This window comes from Coregonus clupeaformis, chromosome 24, assembly GCF_020615455.1.
Source record: "Coregonus clupeaformis isolate EN_2021a chromosome 24, ASM2061545v1, whole genome shotgun sequence".
Lineage (NCBI taxonomy): Eukaryota > Metazoa > Chordata > Actinopteri > Salmoniformes > Salmonidae > Coregonus > Coregonus clupeaformis.
This window is the reverse complement of record NC_059215.1, coordinates 42,418,544-42,440,677: the sequence shown is the minus strand read 5'-3', so window position 1 is coordinate 42,440,677 and position 22,134 is coordinate 42,418,544. Positions and strand designations below refer to the sequence as shown.

Sequence of the window (22,134 nt, the reverse complement as noted above, 5' to 3'; positions counted from 1 at the left end):
GCACGGGGGTGGCAGCATCATGCTGTGGGGGTGCTTTGCTACAGGAGGTACTGGTGCACTTCACAAAATAGATGGCATCATGAGGAAGGAAAATTATGTGGATATATTGAAGCAACATCTCAAGCCATCAGTCAGGAAGTTAAAGCTTGGTTGCAAATGGGTCTTCCAAATGGACAATGACCCCAAGCATACTTCCAAAGTTGTGGCAAAATGGCTTAAGGACATCAAAGTCCAACAGACATTGGGAGACAAATGTATCTTTCAGCAGGACAATAACCTAAAACACAAGGCCAAATATACACTAGAGTTGCTTACCAAGATGACATTGAATGTTCCTGAGTGGCCTAGTTACAGTTTTGACTTAAATCTATGCCAAGACTTCGTAATGTCTGTCTAGCAATGATCAACAACCAACTTGACAGAGCTTGAATAATCTTTCAAAGAATAATGTGCAAATATTGTACAATCCAGGTGAGCAAAGCTCTTAGAAACATACCCAGAAAGACTTACAGCTATGATCACTGCCAAAGGTGCTTCTGCAAAGTATTGACCCCTTCAAATTAGTGGATTCAGCCATTTCAGCAACACCCATTGCTGACAGGTGTATAAAATCGAGCACACAGCCATGCAATCTCCATAGACAAGCATTGGCAGTAGAATGGCCTTACTGAAGAGCTCAGTGACTTTCAACGTGGCACTGTCAAAGGATGCCACCTTTCCAACAATTCAGTTTGTCAGAGCTGTAAGTGATGTTATTGTGAAGTGAAAATGTCTAGGAGCAACACCGGCTCAGCCGCGAAGTGGTAGGACACACAAGCTCACAGAACGGGACCGCTGTCCTCAGTTGCAACACTCACTACCGAGTTCCAAACTGCCTCTGGAAGCAACATCAGCACAATAACTGTTCCTTCGGGAGCTTCATGAAATGGGTTTCCATGGCCGAGTTGCCGTACACAAGCGTCGGCTAGAGTGGTGTAAAGTTTGCCACCATTGGACTCTGGAGCAGTGGAAATGCATTCTCTGGAGTGATGAATCCCGCTTCACCATCTGGCAGTCCGACGGACAAATCTGGGTTTGGTGGATGCTAGGAGAACGCTACTTGCCCCAATGCATAGTGCCAACTGTAAAGTTTGGTGAGGGAGGAATAATGGTCTGGGGCTGTTTTTCATGGTTCAGGCTAGGCCCCTTAGTTCCAGTGAAGGGAAATCTTAACGCTATAGCATACAATTACATTCTAGACGATTCTGTGCTTCCAACTTTGTGGCAACAGTTTGGGGAAGGCCCTTTCCTGTTTCTGCATAACAATGCCCCGTGCGCAAATTGAGGTCCATATAGAAATGGTTTGTCGAGATTGGTGTGTTAGAACTTGACTGGCCTGCACAGAGCCCTGACCTCAACCCCATCGAACACCTCTGGGATGAATTGGAACACCGACTGCGAGCCAGGCCTAATCGCCCAACATCAGTGCCCGACCTCACTAATGCGCTTGTGGCTGAATGGAAGTAAGTACCTGCAGCAACGTTCCAACATCTAGTGGAAAGCCTTCCCAGAAGAGTGGAGGCTGTTATAGCAGCAAAGGGGGGACCAACTCCGTATTAATACCCATGATTTTTTTATGAGATGTTTGACGGGCAGGTGTCTAAAATATCTTTGGTCAGTGTATGTAAATGTGATTTTTCTGTATTTCATTTTCAATAGTTTAGCAATAATTTCAGATAACATGTTTTCACTTTGTTATTATGGGGTAGTGTGTGTAGATGGCTGAATTTTTAAAAAAATTCATTTTGAATTTAGGCTGTAACACAACAAAATGTGGAATAATTCAAGGGGTATGAATACTTTCTGACGGCACTGTATGTGTCCATGTTAAAATTGCACATAGTATTTTGTGGCTATATCTCTGGCTGAGGAAATTCTTCCTCAAAAACAAACATTTCATATTCAGCTCACAGAGATTACTGGAAAGCCAAAATCAATCAGTGGATGGAATGACAACCACGAGGTGGTGGATATATTTTTTTACTTAGTATTTTTGATTTGCAGATAATGTCATTGTATTTCCTGCTGTTGAGTATTCCATCACAGACACACAGTGTCATATCTTCTGAGCCATGAGTTATTCAACAAGAGGCCTCTTCACTACAGAGCAGTACAGCCACGGTGTGGGAACAGTAATGGTAGCACCCGATGTATTGTGGCGGAATATATTTTCTAAACTTTCGAGACAATTTGATGGCAATGAGAGAGAAAGTTTACAATATCCAGCAAAAGCAGCTAAATCTCTACGAGCGAGGAAAGTAGCTAATCAACTGAGGGTTGTCTGTGTTCTGATGGGACTTGAGTCACAAACCAATCAAACAGCATTGCTGTGTTTCTGCAGACATACCCTTGTGGTCCTCTGTAGCTCAGCTGGTAGAGCACGGCGCTTGTAGCGCCAAGGTAGTGGGTTCGATCCCCGGGACCACCCATACACAAAAAAAATTATGCACGCATGACTGTAAGTCGCTTTGGATAAAAGCGTCTGCTAAATGGCATATTATTATTGCACAAAATCACTTCAGTCTCGAATAAACCGCTCCTCGGTAGGCTTAACCATGGACCTACCTGTAATGAAAGGCCTAGAGAAAGGCTTATATTATCACATTAGGCATATGTCTATTACCAGGTTTTGGACAAGAGATTTTTGAGTGTTTGCTGCTCTAACAACAGGGAAAATGTACTCTACATTGAAATCACAACAGAATCAACAGCTGCAATCACCATGTTGGGAACCATGTGTAGGCCAAGGCTAGCCATCATGCCATCCTGGTTTCCCACCAACTGTACCATACACGTGTCACAGTTTAACCTTAAAACGCTGTACCATTCTCCTCTCTGTCTCCTCTCAGACATGCAACATAGGAGGCAACATGAGGTCCTAATATGTCTAACATTCCAGGCCTTATTCTCCCTTAATGGAAACCGCTTAACAAAGTCAACCCGACGGTTCGGAGTGGAGAGCCTACCGGCAGACTGAGGCTATAATTGATGGACACTTGGCATGCTCGGTGCGCCTGGCGATTTGTCGAATCCATAAAAAGAGATGTCGAGGTAATTATGTTTGTCATGATATATTGAAAGCAGGAATGGGCGAGCTAATCAGAATACCTGACAGCTGTAGCGTGCAGATGCTAATCAGACCTCTTGTCCACGGCGATAAAATGAAAGCGGGTCATTTTAACAGGTAACAGCTGTTCATGGCTAATTTGTTCAATTACGCGCAGAGGTTGTTTCTGGGGCCCTAAGGGACTTCCACTCCTCCTAGATGTTCTTTCTTTCTTCCTTCCCTCTCTCTTGCTCTCTCTTTCTGAGAACAAACAGAGAGAAAATCCACAGCGACTTAGCATTCTAAGCATGCAGCAGCAAGGGACGGCCCAGTTGATGACACTCTATTGATGTTGTTGTTGTTTCTATGATGGTAGCTCAGGTTGAGCAACAATCAAGAAGACATATGTATGTTTTGCAGTGCAACTGTGTTAATAAAAGGACACCATGAATAGAAATCCCTTGAGGACTTCGTTTTTTTAGAATGTGAAGATGTAAAACTGCTAGTGTGTGTACAGTCCTCATCTTAACTGATGTCAAAACCATGTAAAGTTTATTTGAGATACGGCAAGTGTGTTTATTTGTTTGTCTCTGTTACGTAGCATAAAGTCAGTGTGTGTTCTTGGGATGCAGACTGTACGAGCAGGTGTTCCCTCCATTCCGATCCCTCCCTTGAGGCAATGACGAACATCAAAGCCTGCGACATTGAAGCTCTGAGCCCTCTCTCTCTCAATCCCTTGGCTATGATCAGTACGTATGATATATCAATTTCATAGTGCTAGTGCTAATCTCACAGGAGGTGTGTGTGTGTACATGTGTGGTATGCACGCATGTGTGTGTACTAAAGACTATCGCTGTCTAATCCTCTCCCACTGATAAAGAACTGCTCTATGGATGAGAGTCATCAGTAGGGATCTATCCAAACAAACTAGTCTCTCTCTCGCTCAGTCCCGCTGCTCAGAGGGATTTGGCTGCTTGGTGATTCAACCTGCTAATGTATTTCTGTCAGTCAGGATGCTCTCTCCCATATGTCTCACCCAGCATTCATTGAGAAGTCCTGGCCAATGAGGTTAGATACGTAAAAGGTAATATGTATGATTACTCAGAAAGGATGAACATATTTGTATTAGGGTAGACTTCAATGCTATTCTTGTAAGGGATATAGACTGGATGAAGACACAGGGTTTCACAGGCACCTACTGTCTGCAGAGTGAACAGAATCAAACAACTCCATAAACCTCATATCCACACTGTCTGAAACAGGGACATGACTTGGTGTGCTTTCCTGTGAGCCCTCGCTGAGCTGCCCAACTCTGTGTGTGTGGGAGTAATCCAGCGGTGTGTACCTACAGATCAACAGCCTGCATTCTCAAGTCACTGGAGCCGGAGTACAGCCAGGAGACATGACTCCTGGTGCTGCTTGGCTTGCTCATAAAATCTCCTATCAGTCTGGCAGCCTAAGCTTATATTTTTTGCTGTTGTTACTGTGCTAGGTGGAGGGTTGGGAAACTGACGGTATGCTCCGAAGGCTACTGTGCTGATAGAGGCATATGCAGGGGTGGAATGGGAAAAAATCACTCTAGGAAATGACCAGTCATATCCACAGGCATTCAGCTTATAAACATTTTTGTATCATCTCAAAATGCTCCCCATGGGATTTTCACTTTGTGAACTGAACTCCAGTCACATGTGAGTGTGACTTTGGCTCTATTGGCTCTATTGACTTGGACCATGTCCACATATGCCGTGTTCACGTGCTAGCCGGAACTAGGAAACTCTGAAATGTCCGACTTGCGAACTGGTTGAATGCGGCACGTGTATAACTACAACCAGTTAGCAAGTTGGACATTTTTGAGTTTCCTACTTCCGACTAGTATTACATTAAGGCGGCAATATCGATCTTACTCCCAAAGACGCCACGCAAATGGATGTGGTTTTCTGAGATTGACCACAGTTTGAGGGATGTAGAGATTTAGTGATACAATAGTGCCCTCCTCTGAGAGAACTATGTACTGCACTTTAAATAAGGAACAGTTTAAAAAAAACAACCCTCATCATATCATTGTAGCCCATCTGTCTCTGGGTTAATACAGTAGGTAGCCAATGTATAAGACAAACTATAAATGCAGGCATTGGGAAGGGTTTAAGCAAGATCCACCCACTGTGCCCAGGCAGAAAGACATACAGCACATCATCACTTATTTTTCACTTTTTAATGAAGGAGATCATTCGCTCTCAATCCTCTATAAACAATCACCATTAAACATCTTTCTTTCAATTAGAGTATTTACATATTAACAAGTGGCTGTGCAAAATGTATATTATATTTACAGAATATACTTCAGTTTTTCACTGAAAACTGTGTTCTATGATAGAAAATGGACAGAGGGAAAGGTGTGTAACAGTTGCCAGGGGCGATGGTATAAAAACATATCAATACTGATTGATTAGCAGAGAGAAAAACAATGTTGAGAAGAGAGAATTCATCTTCTATTGATAGACCTAACAAAAGGCCAACTGAAGTATGTACAGTTAGAAAGGTTTCATCAATATACATTATTTCATACACTACCATCCAAAACCTTAAGAAACAACCAATTAGTATGTGCATTAAAAAATATATTTAAAAAATATATATATATATAAAGTGGGTGTATCCCTCTGACCGACGGCTTGATTAAAAAAACAGTCGGGGGGTGCAGTCCGTATTCAGTCTATTTTCTGCATTCTATCACACAATCATAAATAGGCTATCTATTGTCAACTTTGCCTCAACGTCTCAGTCTCACTTTGCATTGTTGCATCAACAATTAAATTACTGTAAATTATTTTACATGCCTCTTTTGAAAATAAAACTATTCATAAACCTGTTAATGTTTATCCTTTCCCCCCCACAGTCTACTGGTAAAAACATATGATTTTACCAGTAAAAATCTAACTGTGATTGACAGACTTTCCATAGGATGTTACAAGTGCAACATAAATTAGACTGTGTGTGTGAGCGCAAGATTGCGTGCGTTTACATGTACATTATCTTTTCAACAGACATGTTGACATAATCATAATAACTGATTCAAAACAAAGTCAAAACACAAAAGCACACGGGAAGAGATACTAAAACAGAAATCAAACAAAGCCTAAAAACTCAGTGGAGAATTTACTGAATAACAAGTAGAGGTCCTGTTATGTTATCAGAGTTCTAGGGAGTTAGACATGTCTGATTCATATGGCTTATTTTGGTAAGAAGGCAACTCAGCAGAACACTTGTATCAGTCACGTTAAAAAAAATACACAGGCAATAGCACTAGAATGAATGACTATAAAATAGGACAAATAAAATGTATCCCCCAACAAAAGGCCCAGAGTTTCTGTATCGTCAGGGATTTGACGTTACTACTGCAGTTTTGTACATTTGTTCGTTAACCGTGTTAAAAGGGTCCTCCTCACTGGGGTTCTTTATAAATGTCTAATCATATAGGCCTCTTGCATGAGGTTAAAGGATGCAAAAGCTATGTACCTACTGTGAATGAGGATGTTTCCAGACCCAAAGGAGACCTCACAAATAGGAGAATTTCCCCTCCAGGGCACCAGGTGGCAGTTTATGGGAGGGGACCAGGTTGCCAGTAGCTGGTCCCTACAGAAGTGTGAGAGGCGCTAGTCAGAGGTCAGTCCCACCACCTCACCTGGTCTCTCTTTGAGGAGGGCGTGTAGGGCTCGGCTGAATATTAATACTCCAGGTGCCGCTGGTCTGCCTTTCCCCCAGGAGGTCATGATTGTAGGAGAGCACAGAAGAGGAGGTGCCGCCATCAAGTGTAGCTGGTCCATTTGGCCCTATAAGAGAGGTACTATTGGGAGTGGCTGGTTTCTCTTATCTGTTGGGGAGGTTATTGGAGACTGCGTCAGGTGCATCAGAGTGACTGGTTTCTCTCAATGTCTTGTCTCTCTGGAATTGTTACTGGGCGAGACTGGTCTCTCTGTGTGTTATTTGAGGAAGCCTTTGTAGAGCAGGTGCGAGCTGCTGGTTTCCCTCTCATTCTCCAGACAGAAGAGCAGGTCCCTGAGGTTGACCCTGGTGATGCGCTGGCGCTGAGGTCTGGAGCCTCCGCTACTGGACCCACCTGACAAAGAGGGACCAGAGCCAGAGCCCTACAGAGAGGGAGGAGGGAGGGGGAGACGGAGAAAGGAAAGTTCATGTTGATCTTCAATAACCAAAGAATTTGGTTCGCTTTGTTAAGCGCAATACATAGTCAACGATCGAGCCCAGAGTACTGGTCTATGTTTGGTTATGATCCTCTACCTCAGCCCCGGCTCCGCTGACAGGGGAGTCCATTTTCCGTTTCTTCCTGGGGCCGATGGCTGCCAGGGCCGTCATGTTGGCCTCCTTCTGCCTGATCTGATTCAGCTCCTGCTGCTGCATCTAGAACACACACAGGGAACAGGCATAACACATACAACGCTCCTGTGCTTGAAGACTGAGACACTCAAAGAGTATGAGAAACACTACAATTCATTCGCATACAACATAATACACTAATGCTATACACACTCTGTATACAGCCACACAATCGCTCTCACCTCTTTGGCCTTCTGTTTGAGCCGAAGCTGCTCTGGGTCCTCTTGCCGCGATCGAGACTGGGGGAGGAAAGAGGCACGGATTCACGATCAACACTACTGGCACTTACAGTATATGACCACTAGATGGCACAAACCACTATGTAATATGGTTGAAGTTGCCCCTCCACATTTCTATGGTTAGCGTATCAATGCCTCTGGTGGCGAGTTAGTTACCTTAGCAGCCTTCATCAGGATCTCCCTCTCCTGCTCCTCCTTCCTCTGTTTCTCCATCTGATCCAGCTGTTCAAAGAACTTCAGCTGGGCTCGCACATCACTCACCTGTTCATACTTATCATCCTCCTGAAGGAGAGAGAGAGGGGTGGAGAGAAATAATGATTAAAAATATATTATCATGGGCATCAGACATTTATTTCAGCACTTTTTCGGTACTTTCTACCCCTTTTTCTCCCCAATTGGTAGTTACAGTCTTGTCCCATCGCTGCAACTCCCGTACGGACTCGGGAGAGGTGAAGGTCGAGAGCAATGCATCCTTCGAAACACGACCCTGCCAAGCCGCACTGCTTCTTGACACACTGCTCGCTTAACCCGGAAGCCAGCCGCACCGATGTGTACGGAAACACCGTACAGCTGGCAACCGTAGTCAGCGTGCATGCGCCCGGCCTGCCACAAGTAGTCGCTAGAAAGCGATGGGACAAGGACATCCCGGCCGGCCAAACCCTCCCCTAACCCGGACGATGCTGGGCCAAATGTGTGCCGCCTCATGGGTCTCCCGGTCACAGCCTGGGATAGAACCCGGGTCTTTAGTGACGCCTCTAGCACTGCGATGCAGTGCCTTAGACCTCTGCGCCACTCGGGAGGCCCTTCAGCACTTTTTGAAGATGAAAGGCTAGGAACAACAAGGATGACAACCCAGTAGACAGAATAAAACATAGAACTTTAATAGCTCATTTAAGAACTCGTGAACCTCCTTCACGCCAACACCCACAGAAGCTGTGTTCTCTCACCTTGAAGGTGATGTTTTTCTGCTGCGCCACCTCCGTCACTTTCTCCAGCAGGTTCTGCAGCCGCTGCTGTGTAGCATGGGAAACGTAGTTGATAACCTCTGGCCCCAGGTCAGTCACCCCAAACCTCCTACCTGTTACAACACAAGGGAACAGGAGATGTTAAGAGATTTTAGGTACAGAATGTGTGTGTGTGTGCATGAGTGCGTGTACAGTGCATTCGGAAAGTACTCAGACCCCTTGACTTTTTCCACATTTTGTTACGTTACAGCCTCATTCTAAAACTGATTACATTTTTAACAAATCCTCATCAATCTACACACACAATACCCCATAATGACATAATACATTTTAGCAAATGTATTAAAAATAACAAATAGAAATACCTTATTTACATAAGTATTCAGACCCTTTGCTATGAGACTCAAAATTGAGCACAGGTGCATCCTGTTTCCATTGATCATTCTTGAGATGTTTTTATAACTTAATTGGAGTTCACCTGTGGTACATTTAATTGATTGGACATGATTTGGAAAGGCACACACCTGTCTATATAAGGTCCCACAGTTGAGAGTACATGTCAGAGAAAAAACCAAGCCATGAGGTCGAAGGAATTGTCCGTAGAGCTCCGAGACAGGATTGTGTCGAGGCACAGATCTGGGGAAGGGTACCAAAACATTTCTGCAGCATTGAAGGTCCCCAAGAACACAGTGGCCCCCATCATTCTTAAATGGAAGAAGTTTGGAACCACCAACACACTTCCTAGAGCTGGCCGTCCGGCCAAACTGAGCAATTGGGGGAGAAGAGCCTTGGTCAGGGAGGTGACCAAGAAGCCGATGGTCACACTGACAGAGCTCCATAGTTCCTCTGTGGAGATGGGAGAACCTTCCAGAAGGAAAACCATCTCTGCAGCACTCTACCAATCAGGCCTTTATGGTAGAGTGGCCAGACGGAAGCCACTCCTCAGGAAAAGGCACATGACAGCCCACTTGGAGTTTGCCAAAAGGCACCTAAAGGACTTGCAGACCATGAGAAACAAGATTCTCTGGTCTGATGAAACCAAGATTGAACTCTTTGGCCTGAATGCCAAGCGTCACGTCTGGAGGAAACCTGGCACCATCCCTACAGTGAAGCACAGTGGTGGCAGCATCATGCTGTGGGGATGTTTTTCAGCAGCAGGGACTGGGAGACTAGTCAGGATGGAGGGAAAGATGAACGGAGCAAAGTACAGAGAGATCCTTGATGAAAACCTGCTCCAGAGCGCTCAGGACCTCAGACTGGGACGAAGTTTCACCTTCCAACAGAACAATGACCCAAAGCACAAAGCCAAGACAACGCAGGAGTGGCTTCGGGACAAGTCTCTGAATGTCCTTAAGTGGCCCAGCCAGAGCCCGGACTTGAACCCTATCGAACATCTCTGGAGAGACCGGAAAATAGCTGTGCAGCGACGCTCCCCATCCAACCTAACAGCTTGAGAGGACCTGCAGAGAAGAATGGGAGAAACTCCCCAAATACAGGAGTGCCAAGCTTGTAGCGTCATACCCAAGAAGACTCTAGGCTGTAATCGCTGCCAAAGGTGCTTCAACAAAGTCCTGAGTGAAGGGTCTGAATACTTATGCAATTGTAATATTTATACATTTTATGTATTTATACATTTGCAAACATTTCTAAAAACCTGTTTTTGCTTTGTCATTATTGGGTATTGTGTGTAGATTGATGAGAGAATTTTAAAAAAAAATCAATTTTAGAATAAGGCTGTAACGTAATAAAATGTTGAAAAAGTCGAGGGGTCCGAATACTTTCCGAATGCACTGTATGTGGCGTGTGTCTCACCGATCTCCTGTACTCTCCGGGTTAGTGAGGAGGTGTAGAGGAAGGCCTCGTCCTTACAGGAGCGGGTCACCGCGCCGACCAGCTCAGAGTTGGTTGCCAGGATACGGGCGCTCTCCTCTGACAGGTTGACTCCAGCCATGGAGGCCACGTCATTAATGTCATCATCATCCCTGGATGAGGGAGACAGGGAAAGAAGGGGAAAGGAGAGAAAGAGAAGGATAACTGTTTATAAGGACTCTTTTTCACTTTGTGCATGCATGTCTATGTGTGCGTGGCTTAGCTTACTTGAAGGTTCCTCCGCTTGCCTCCTTCAGCTTGTTCTTCTGTGCAACAGAGAGCATAGACTGGAGCCCCAGTGTTCCCTTGGCCCCTGATGCTAGAGCTTGTTTCACTACAGGAACTGAGATAGAGACACAGAGAGACGGGGGAGGAAAGGAACAGTTAGATAACAGGCAGACACTACCTTTACACAGCCTCCTCAGCCTTTCATATTGTATAATGTATCATTACACATCAATAAATAATTAACTTTTTCTTGGTATATTTGCTGTGAGCAGAAGAGAGAAGCTGAGATCAAGAGGAAGAGAGATGGTGGAAGAACACATTTCACAGATGTTTCCATACAGTCCAGTGAACGAACACACACAGTTCTACTATCCTTGTGGGGGACCTAAAGTGTATTTCCATTCAAAATGATATTTTCCCCTAACCCTTACCTTAACCCAGGTGCGTCATGCACCCCAAAAATCTAAGGATGGCTCGGGGTAGAAGTTGGAGAATTTTGCATTTTTCAAACTGCAATCTAGAGCCATAATCATTATGCTTAATTCGATGTTGAAAATATGTTTCTTTTTCTGCATATCTAAGCATTTTTATTGAGCTGTCTGTATCTTACTGACTGGTGGTAATCTAAGTATATGCTTCTCTGCTAAAATCTGGGTAAAAGATAGAAAGGAATGAGAGTCTTATTCAGTACATTTAGTTATTGCTTGCTTTTCTCAAGTCTACCAACCTTACCAGCAGCCATGCCAGCTGAGATAGTTAGACAAGCTAGCTACTCTAATTTGATTAATAGCCTGAAATGGCTTCTTGGTAGCTAGTTATGAGGTTGGGAGATTGGTAACCTATCTGGGCTAGCTAAAGCCAACTTCGTAAAATTGCTAGGTGGCTAGTAGAATTTAAAAAAATGAAAAATGTTCCCCAACAATTTTAAAACGCCTCTGCCTTAACCCCAAACCCCTATTCTAAACCTAACCCCTATGCCTTAAGTAGCCTTTGTCATCGTGGGGACCTGAGAAATGTCCCCACGAGGTAGAATTTTCCTTGTGGGGACTTTTGAGGATTTCAGGTTCCCAGGAGGACAGTAATACAAGCACACCACACACACACAGATTACTACTGTCTCCACTAGCTAATAGCAGCCGGCAGAACACTTCTGTCTGATGCATTTTATCATCGACACTGCTCACTGCCATTGGTCACACTGAGCGTGTTTGCCCCAGAGACTCCCAGTGGAAAAATACCTAACACAGAAAAGCTCCAATCCTGCACAGTAGCCGTATTATACAGTGATGGTATATGAAAGCACTAGGTTAATCTGAAATAAGATTTAGGTATTAGTTATGTTATCCTTTGTATAAATTATGTTTTTGTTCGAGAAATAGCTGACATTTTCATGTAGAAGTACACAAACACGCACATCAAACACAAAGGCATGACACAGTTAAGCAGACAATACAAACCTGTTTGTAGCTGTTTGACCACCTGCGGCTGTCCCATGATGCGACTGTGGGGCTGGCCTCGGAGAGTAACCATGGGCGCCTGGGCCAGAGTTACCTGAGGACTCGCCATCGCCCCCTGCTGCTGGGGCACCATCTACACACACACACAGAGAGCGAGAGAGAGAGAAAGAGAGGTATAAAACAGACGTATGCCTGATTCACATAATAGAGCAGACCTGAACCTTACTGTGCAGGCTCAGGTATTTATTTTTAACATTGTCCTTTCTAACATGGTTCCAGCAATTATGGTGGATGGGTAACCAGGCCAGCCCAGTGCAGCTCAGCTTTGCCATGTAGTGTGAAACAGGTGATACACTTGGGGTCATCCTTCAACATAACATACAGTCATACAGACTTCATGTGACACGAAGACATCAAGGCCCCCTGCCAATACGATAGGGGAAACACTGAGTGGAGTATCATTAGGATATAGTATACCAGGCCAGGCTTGCTGTGAGGTGTCTGGGCCAGGCTGATGACAGGGGACTGGTGCAGGGTCCCCTTGGCCCCGGGGCTGGTGGTGCTGTTAAGAGGGGGTCTCTGTGCGGCGGCCGTGCCCCCCAGCACCACAGAAGTCAGGGCCGTGGAGGAGGAGGCAGGCTGGGCGCTGGCCTGGGGCAGCTGGCTCTGCTGAATGAAGGCTGTCGAGTCTGGGGTCATCTGACGCAGTGCAGGGAGACTCCTCTGGAGATGGGGAGGGAGAGCACAGGTCATTCCCTCATCTATATTGCATCTTCTGGCCACTTGTATTTGTTTGGGTTGCGAGTGTATAGCTAGCTACATAAGTCTCACCTTGAGGAAAGGCACAAGATATGGCTGAGGAGAGGAGTTGAGCTCCCGGTATAACCGACTGGTGAACTCCTCCGCTTCAATCTTACCCTCCTGCGGTGGCAGAAAAACACAGACATCAATGTAGAAAGACAGAGTGAGAAAAAGAGTAAGAGCGAGCGCAAGAGAGAGACAAGAGAAACAGACACAGACGGCCAGACAGGCGTACCAACAGGCTCTTGACCAGGTCCTTGACGCTGGCCGTGGTCTCAGATGACTGCTTCCCGCTGGATGCCAGCTTGATCAGCGTTGAAAGGAAGTTCTTGCATTTCTTCACGTTCTCCAGGGTCTCCTACACACATACACATGAGTAAAAACCCTTGCATGACCATTTAGGAGTAGATAAATGCAGGAGGGAGGGAGTAGAGGAGTATTGTCTCACCGTAATGGTAGTGGGAGTTCCTGGTGCCCCAGTAGTTCCGGGAGTCCCTGCTCGCTGGGTGACTGCTGCTGCTGCCGAGCCAGGCTGCACTGGGGCCTGACTTGGGGTGGCAGCTGCCCCACCCAGCATAATGGTGTTCTACAGGAGATGGAACAAAGTGAGCAGGGGATGAAATAAGACTGGGGGGATAATTAAAGAGGAGAGAAGAGGGGGATGAGGTGTGTATCTACCTGCTGTAGTACAGGAGGCCTCTGGAGGGTGGTGGTGGCCTGGACAGTGCTCTGAGCAGGGGAGCCCTGCTTAGTGACGGTGGTGGGGGTCACCTGTCGGGCCATGAGGGGCATCCCTGGAGCCTACAGGAAAGAGGAAAGGACAAGGGTTCTGGGGCCGGTTGCACCAGTTGGTCTTAAAAATTATACCTGCTGCACCAGAAGGGTGTAGCCCTTCTACAGTGGGGAAAAAAAGTATTTAGTCAGCCACCAATTGTGCAAGTTCTCCTACTTAAAAAGATGAGAGGCCTGTAATATTCATCATAGGTACACGTCAACTATGACAGACAAATTGAGAAAAAGAAATCCAGAAAATCACATTGTAGGATTATGGTGGAAAATAAGTATTTGGTCACCTACAAACAAGCAAGATTGCTGGCTCTCACAGACCTGTAACTTCTTTTTTAAGAGGCTCCTCTGTCCTCCACTCGTTACCTGTATTAATGGCACCTGTTTGAACTTGTTATCAGTATAAAATACACCTGTCCACAACCTCAAACAGTCACACTCCAAACTCCACGATGGCCAAGACCAAAGAGCTGTCAAAGGACACCAGAAACAAAATTGTACACCTGCACCAGGCTGGGAAGACTGAATCTGCAATAGGTAAGCAGCTTGGTTTGAAGAAATCAACTGTGGGAGCAATTATTAGGAAATGGAAGACATACAAGACCACTGATAATCTCCCTCGATCTGGGGCTCCACACAAGATCTCAACCCATGGGGTCAAAATGATCACAAGAACGGTGAGCAAAAATCCCAGAACCACACGGGGGAACCTAGTGAATGACCTGCAGAGAGCTGGGACCAAAGTAACAAAGCCTACAATCAGTAACACACTACGTCTCCAGGGACTCAAATCCTGCAGTGCCAGACGTGTCCCCCTGCTTAAGCCAGTACATGTCCAGGCCCGTCTGAAGTTTGCTAGAGTGCATTTTGATGATCCAGAAGAGGATTGGGAGAATGTCATATGGTCAGATGAAACCAAAATATAACTTTTTGATAAAAACTCAACTCGTCGTGTTTGGAGGACAAAGAATGCTGAGTTGCATCCAAAGAACACCATACCTACTGTGAAGCATGGGGGTGGAAACATCATGCTTTGGGGCTGTTTTTCTGCAAAGGGACCAGGACGACTGATCCGTGTAAAGGAAAGAATGAATGGGGCCATGTATCGTGAGATTGAGTGAAAACCTCCTTCCATCAGCAAGGGCATTGAAGATGAAACGTGGCTGGGTCTTTCAGCATGACAATGATCCCAAACACACCGCCCGGGCAACGAAGGAGTGGCTTCGTAAGAAGCATTTCAAGGTCCTGGAGTGGCCTAGCCAGTCTCCAGATCTCAACCCCATAGAAAATCTTTGGAGGGAGTTGAAAGTCCGTGTTGCCCAGCGACAGCCCCAAAACATCACTGCTCTAGAGGAGATCTGCATGGAGGAATGGGCCAAAATACCAGCAACAGTGTGTGAAAACCTTGTGAAGACTTACAGAAAACGTTTGACCTGTGTCATTGCCAACAAAGGGTATATAACAAAGTATTGAGAAACTTTTGTTATTGACCAAATACTTATTTTCCACCATAATTAGCAAATAAATTCATTAAAAATCCTACAATGTGATTTTCTGGATATTTTTTCCTCATTTTGTCTGTCAAAGTTAACATGTACCTATGATGAAAATTACAGGCCTCTCTCGTCTTTTTAAGTGGGAGAACTTGCACAATTGGTGGCTGACTAAATACTTTTTTTCCCCACTGTATGAGCTACGCCTGGGAGTAGATTCTACGACTAGCAGGGCGCAGTCGTAGGGCGCTAAATTGGGACGATCTTCATTCATGATATGCACAGAAAATAACAGCAATCTATATTATCAAAATGATGCGAGTCTCGTGTTCATATTTCACAACCTACGCAGGCTTTTCATGTTGCCTATGCGCAAGTCAATAGCTACATAATACACTTGATTTATGCTACATTATAGCATGCTAAATGTGTCTGATCAGATATTAGCAAACGAATAGATGATCTGCCACCCCCACTTATTTGCCCAGACAGAAACCAATTAACCAAACATACAGACGGAGATTGAAACAAAATCATACTGATTGATTATCAGACAAGTCAAGGGCTTTTAGTCGGGATATAGCCTAGGCTACTACACGAGTAAAGAGCAGAATAATCCACCTGTTGTACGGCTACACAGCATAATAACAAAATATTATGACAACACTGTTAGACGAGCAAACTAGACTAAAGATTATCATCATGAACACTCAATTTGGCAAACATTTTCCCAGCCTAATTGTAACCAAATATCCAAATGGAGATTCCGTGAAAACAAAAATCTGACATTGATTGATTTATCAAGAGGAGTCCCCACGCTTGTCTCAAAGTGCCGCGACAACACTGTCCCAATCATTAAGGTGCTGAAATTATGGTTGACCACATACAGCTATTGCTTTAAAGTATTTAAAACGGTTGGACAACTTTGAGAGTTTCAGTAAGCAACAATATGATAAATGCCTTCTATGGCATTAGCCGACTTTATTCCAATATTTTAGTCATTCAGTGATATTCATTCCCACAGTAATTATTGATTACAGCGCCCTGTGTAGCTCAGTTGGTAGAGCATGGCGCTTGCAACGCCAGGGTTGTGGGTTCGATTCCCACGGGGGGCCAGTATGAAAATGTATGCACTCACTAACTGTAAATCGCTCTGGATAAGAGCGTCTGCTAAATGACAAAAAATGTTTAAAAAATAATAATAATCCATCCAGTTGTGGTTAAGAAAACTTGCATGCATAGTGGTGGGCTTTGCGAAGTGATAGGACATGCCTCGCAAAGTTTATAACTGCCACTGTCGCTGCCTAGCAACCATCATCATGAATGCGCATTACTTACGCCGGACTAGTCTTATTTTTGGTTGGTGCAACAGATGTAAATTCTGATCCCAAAGACGTAGCTATGCCCGACATAGCATTTAAATACAACTTTTTTACGCCCAATTGTTGCAAACGGCTCCAGGAGTTCACCTCTCTCGCTTTCATCCGTCTTTATTCAATCACACTGATCTCTCCATCCCTGGAGCTAAGACATGATTTACAGTTTCAGTGTGTGTGTGTACCTGTACAGAGGTGATCTGGACAGGGGGAGTGCTGGTGGGGGTGGCTGGCCGTGGGGTCATGGCGCTCTGGGACTGGGATTGAGCCTGCATCTGGGCCAGGGTCTGCTGGTGGATCATTAACAGCTGCCCACTCTCACTGCGCACCAACACCATCCCTGCACAGGGCAGAGGGCATGGAGGGGTCAAACAGGGGTCATAGATCAACAGACAGACTCGCTAAATACGTGACAATTGAATATCTTCTAAAGCATTGTTTGCTTAGAAAATATTTGGCCACTCTTGGCAGAAAAGTGATACAATAAAAAGTAATTGTCACTAAAACTCAACTATCAGCGGAGCGCTTAATGGTGGATAGCATTGTTAGACAGAAACTGTGAGACATGCAGTTCCAACAGAAAATGACACATGCTTGCAACTAGGTTACATGATGCACTATAGTGTCAGTGTGCCCCTTGATAGTGGGTCCATGTACAGTTGAAGTCAGAAGTTTACATACACCTTAGACAAATACATTTAAACTCTGTTTTTCACAATTCCTGACATTTAATCTTAGTAAAACTTCCCTGTCTTAGGTCAGTTAGGATCACCACTTTATTTTAAGAATGTGAAATGTCAGAATAATAGCAGAGAGAATTATTTATTTCAGCTTTTATTTCTTTCAACACATTCTCAGTGGGTCAGAAGTTTACATACACTTTAACTTGTGTCAAACGTGTCAGGTAGCCTTCCACAAGCTTCCCACAATAAGTTGGGTGAATTTTGACCCATTCCTCCTGACAGAGCTGGTGTAACTGAGTCAGGTTTGTAGGCCTCCTTGCTCACACACGCTTTTTCAGTTCTGCCCACAGATTGTCTATAGGATTGAGGTCAGGGCTTTGTGATGGCCACTCCAATACCTTGACATTGTTGTCCTTAAGCCATTTTGCCACAACTTTGGAAGTATGCTTGGGGTCATTGTCCATTTGGAAGACCCATTTGTGACCAAGCTTTAACTTCCTGACTGATGTTTTGAGATGTTGCTTCAATATATCCACATAATTTTCCTTCCTCATGATGCCATCTATTTTGTGAAGTGCACCAGTCCCTCCTGCAGCAAAGCATCCCCACAGCATGATGCTGCCACCCCCGTGCTTCACGGTTGGGATGGTGTTCTTCGGCTTACAAGCGTCCCCCCTTTTCCTCCAAACATAACGATGGTCAATATGGCCAAACAGTTCTATTTTTGTTTCATCAGACCAGAGGACATTTCTCCAAAAAGTACAATCTTTGTCCCCATGTGCAGTTGCAAACCGTAGTCTGGCTTTTTTATGGTGGTTTTGGAGCAGTGGCTTCTTCCTTGCTGAGCGGCCTTTCAGGTTATGTCGATAAAGGACTTGTTTTACTGTGGATATAGATGCTTTTGTACCTGTTTACGCCAGCATCTTCACAAGATCCTGTTGTTCTGGGATTGATTCGCACTTTTCGCACCAAAGTACATTCATCTCTAGGAGACAGAACGCGTCTCCTTCCTGAGCGGTATGACGGCTGCGTGGTCCATGGTGTTTATACTTGCGTACTATTGTTTGTACAGATGAACGTGGTACCTTCAGGCGTTTGGAAACTGCTCCCAAGGATGAACCAGATATGTGGAGGTCTACAATTTCTTTTCTGAGGTCTTGGCTGATTTATTTTGATTTTCCCATGATGTCAAGCAGAGGCACTGAGTTTGAAGGTAGGCCTTGAAATACATCCACAGGTATACCTCCAATTCACTCAAATGATGTCAATTAGCCTATCAGAAGCTTCTAAAGGCATGACATCATTTTCTGAAAATTTCCAAGCTGTTTAAAGACACAGTCAATTTAGTGTATGTAAACTTCTGACCCACTGGAATTGTGATACAGTGAATTATAAGTGAAATAATCTGTCTGTAAACAATTGATAGAAAAATTACTTGTGTCATGCGCAAAGTAGATGTCCTAACCGACTTGCCAAAACTATAGTTTTTTTAACAAGAAATTTGTGGAGTGGTTGAAAAACTAGTTTTAATGACTCCAACCTAAGTGTATGTAAACTTCCGACTTCAACTGTATGTGTGCTATCAGGACCTCACAACAGAGAACAGCACAACACTAATCTGCTTTTACAGGCAAAACAAGTACAGAATCAATAGAATGTTCCCACAGGTCACAGAGTGCTGGAGGAGCATGAACAATGGACAGCAAAACACATGCACAAGAGACTGGGATGGAGTACAGTATAGCAACTGGTCAGTTTGTATGATAAACAAACAAAAGGCTCATCTGTGTGCCACAGCGATGACAACTGTAGCTGACATGAGTTTACAAATGCTAGCCATAAATTTGCAACAAAGTTCATGTTCATCACATAGAGCCTTGAAACGCTGCCAGCAAGATGCATTGTATCCCTTCTCCACTCACTGTGGCTCACTGACATAATTGGCTACATGAAAACATGCTTAAATGAATCAGCTATGCAATATCAACTGAGAATAGAAAAGTTACCTGGGGGGAGCTGAATGTTTTGGATGTTTGGAGCATTCTGTTGGGGCTGCGGAAGTATTGGGGCCAACACCTGAGGCGCGATCGCCCTTATCCCACCAGGACTGGTAGCAATAGTCGATGGGATGGAGGTCCTTACATTTTGTAAAACCGGGCTTTTCCCTAAAGCTGCTGTCGTCGTCCCCGTCACCTGTGCTGTCGTTTGTATGATCGTTTTTGGCGTCTCCGACTTGTTGACTTGTGCTCCTGAACATGCAGGGTGGGCGACGTTGACAGTTGATGTCAGAAAGGTATTTCTCCCGCTCTGCGATGTGACTGTTCCGGGGTTTTGCATAGGCGGCCTCACGAGCGTGACAGTGGGCACACTGTTTAGAACAGACGGCTGAGACGATATTACAGTTGAAGTGACAGCATTGTGCATTAGAGAGGTTTGAATGACAGTGCTGGAAGTTGAGGGTAAGATTACGTTTCCTTTGACCACGGAGCCTGGTCCGTTGTTGACAACCGTGACGGCGGGCACTGTGCTGCTTGCCGAGCTCACCAAATTATGAGAGTTTATTACAACGTTACTTCCATTTAAAGTTTGTACAACACCAGCCGCCCCAGTTTTTCCTATCCCTTCCCGGTGATCGGGAACCACTGTTAACACACCACCGGCTGTCCCCGTCTTACTCTGACTGTGTCCGGCTGTCATGCTCGAGCCCGCAGCCGTCGTTCCCGCCGCTGTATCCATGGTGGACCTCGTACTATTAATGACACCCCCTTGGACGCTAGTCCCTACAGCAGAGGAAACATGAGAGAAAGGGAAATATCAAATATATATAAATTGAACATGTGTATAAGCAAGAGTTTTGTCAAATGGTGTGGCTAAAAGATACGCAAACAGGAAAAATTACGTGACAAAAATTTGCTAACCAGAGTCAGCAGCTAAAGCTATATTTTACGCGTTACCTGGTTTAGCAAGCTCTTGTGAAAGTCCCATTTTGCTGTCCTGGACATTGGAGTTGCCGATGTGATTTGCGGCAGCCTGTATCCTGACTGCAGAGTTTCCGCGACCCGATCCGGTGAGCTCAGACTCCAAAGATCCAACTAGATCACTAACTACTTTCTCGTCCACCTCAGTGTTGAAGAAAACATCATCCAGCAAATCCGAGCCCGCCGCCATCTTTACCCTGCTACGCTCGCTCGTGAGACGCATGCGCCGATTGGATACTCCGTCACTGACATCGGATTCCGGGTGCTCTGATTGGTTATTGCTAGATTTAAAGCTTGGGATAAATGGTTTTAAATTGCATTTTGGAATTCCAGCCGGATGAGATAGCGCGGACGAAAAATTGGGACGACAGTACAGATAGGATTGCCAAATGGAAACTAACCACACGAGATGTTACCGATTGTACTTATTTTGATACATTGTAGAGCATTAATGTGATTTCTTTGCTCTTTTGAGTTTTTATTCTCGACTCAAAATGGCTGCGTTGTTTTTGCAGTTCTGTCCGACAACTGCTGTTACCACACGCACGAGGGCGCATATCATGCGCTTGCTGCTGACTGTCAAATAGAACTAGGCAGCCAGCTGCGTGCCCCGCTGTCTGTCACTGAGCTATGCAGGACAATAAAGACATATAATGTAATTTGTTTTACATTTCTGTATTCACGCGTTAGAGATTGAAGTTGTGCTATAGGCCTAGGGTGAATTCAGAAAGAGTGGGACTTTATCAGTGGTGTAGTGCTCTTTTTTAAGTGAGGGAGCGCAAAAAATATATAAATGACGTCATAATTTCCAAAATCAACGTATCATTATAGAGTATTCATTAAAAGACATCCTCCAATTGCAAAGTCTGCCTAAGCCCACACATATTGTCTAAAGAACATTTTATATTTGTAATACCCTCAAACACTACGTTAGGTATAGGCTACATAATTTCAAAATAGGCCATAATCACTCAATAGTGAATGATACACTATATATACAAAAGTATGTGGACACCACTTCAAATTAGTGGATTCAGCTATTTCAACCACACCGGTTGCTGACCGGTGTATAAAATCGAGCACACAGCTATGCAATCTCCATATACAAACATTGACAGTAGAATGCCCTTACTGAAGAGCTCAGTTACTTTCAACGTGGCACCGTCATAGGATACCATCTTTCCAACAAGTCAGTTCGTCAAATTTCAGCCCTGCTAGAGCTGCCCCAGTCAACTGTAAGTGCTCTTATTGTGAAGTGGAAACGTCTAGGAGCAACACCGGCTCAGCCGGGAAGTGATAGGCCACACAAGCTCACAGAACGGGACCACTGAAGCGCATAGCGCGTAAAAATCATCTGTCCTCGGGTTGCAACACTCACTACCGAGTTCCAAACTGCCTCTGGAAGCAACATCAGCACAGTAACTGTTCGTTGTAAAGCTCGCCGCCATTGGACTCTGGAGCAGTGGAAACGCGTTCTTTGGAGTGATGAATCATGCTTCACCATCTGGCAGTCTGACGGACAAATCTGGTTTTGGCGGATACCAGGAGAAAACTACCTGCCCCAATGCATAGTGCCAACTGTAAAGTTTGGTGGAGGTGGAATAATTGTCTGGGGCTGTTTTTCATGGTTCGGGCTAGGCCCCTCAGTTCCAGTGAAGGGAAGTCTTAACGCTACAGCATACAATGACATTCTAGACGATTCTGTGCTTCCAACTTTGTGGCAACAGTTTGGTGAAGGCCCTTTCCTGTTTCAGCATGACAATGCCCCCGTGCACAAAGCGA

At 44.8% G+C, this 22,134-nt stretch overlaps 1 protein-coding gene across 1 annotated transcript; it reads right to left on the bottom strand.

The window, feature by feature from the left end:
• Window positions 1-5,282: 5,282 nt before the first annotated feature.
• Window positions 5,283-20,894, bottom strand: LOC121538546 (transcription initiation factor TFIID subunit 4). The gene is made up of 16 exons (XM_041846667.2): window positions 20,329-20,894; window positions 19,381-20,154; window positions 16,877-17,031; window positions 13,715-13,837; window positions 13,485-13,622; window positions 13,272-13,394; window positions 13,067-13,156; window positions 12,713-12,958; window positions 12,236-12,368; window positions 10,779-10,893; window positions 10,494-10,663; window positions 8,664-8,794; window positions 7,873-7,998; window positions 7,660-7,716; window positions 7,382-7,501; window positions 5,283-7,230 (listed from the first exon to the last, which is right to left on the bottom strand). Exons 1-16 carry the CDS (start codon window positions 20,573-20,575, stop codon window positions 7,066-7,068), a joined length of 2,913 nt encoding a protein of 970 aa, XP_041702601.1. The 5' UTR covers window positions 20,576-20,894; the 3' UTR covers window positions 5,283-7,065.
• Between the last annotated feature and the right edge of the window lie 1,240 nt (window positions 20,895-22,134).

What these genes read in the sequence shown, in the direction of transcription:
- LOC121538546 (XM_041846667.2), bottom strand. Translation starts at nt 20,575, where the DNA reads ATGCGTCTCACGAGCGAGCGTAGCAGGGTAAAGATGGCGGCGGGCTCG. An exon ending in CTCACAGCAAGCCTGGCCTG is followed by an intron (nt 12,369 to 12,712) that starts GTATACTATATC and finishes GTGTGTGTGTAG; the next exon opens with ATGGTGCCCCAGCAGCAGGG. An exon ending in TCCTGATGAAGGCTGCTAAG is followed by an intron (nt 7,717 to 7,872) that starts GTAACTAACTCG and finishes TTCCTCCCCCAG; the next exon opens with TCTCGATCGCGGCAAGAGGA.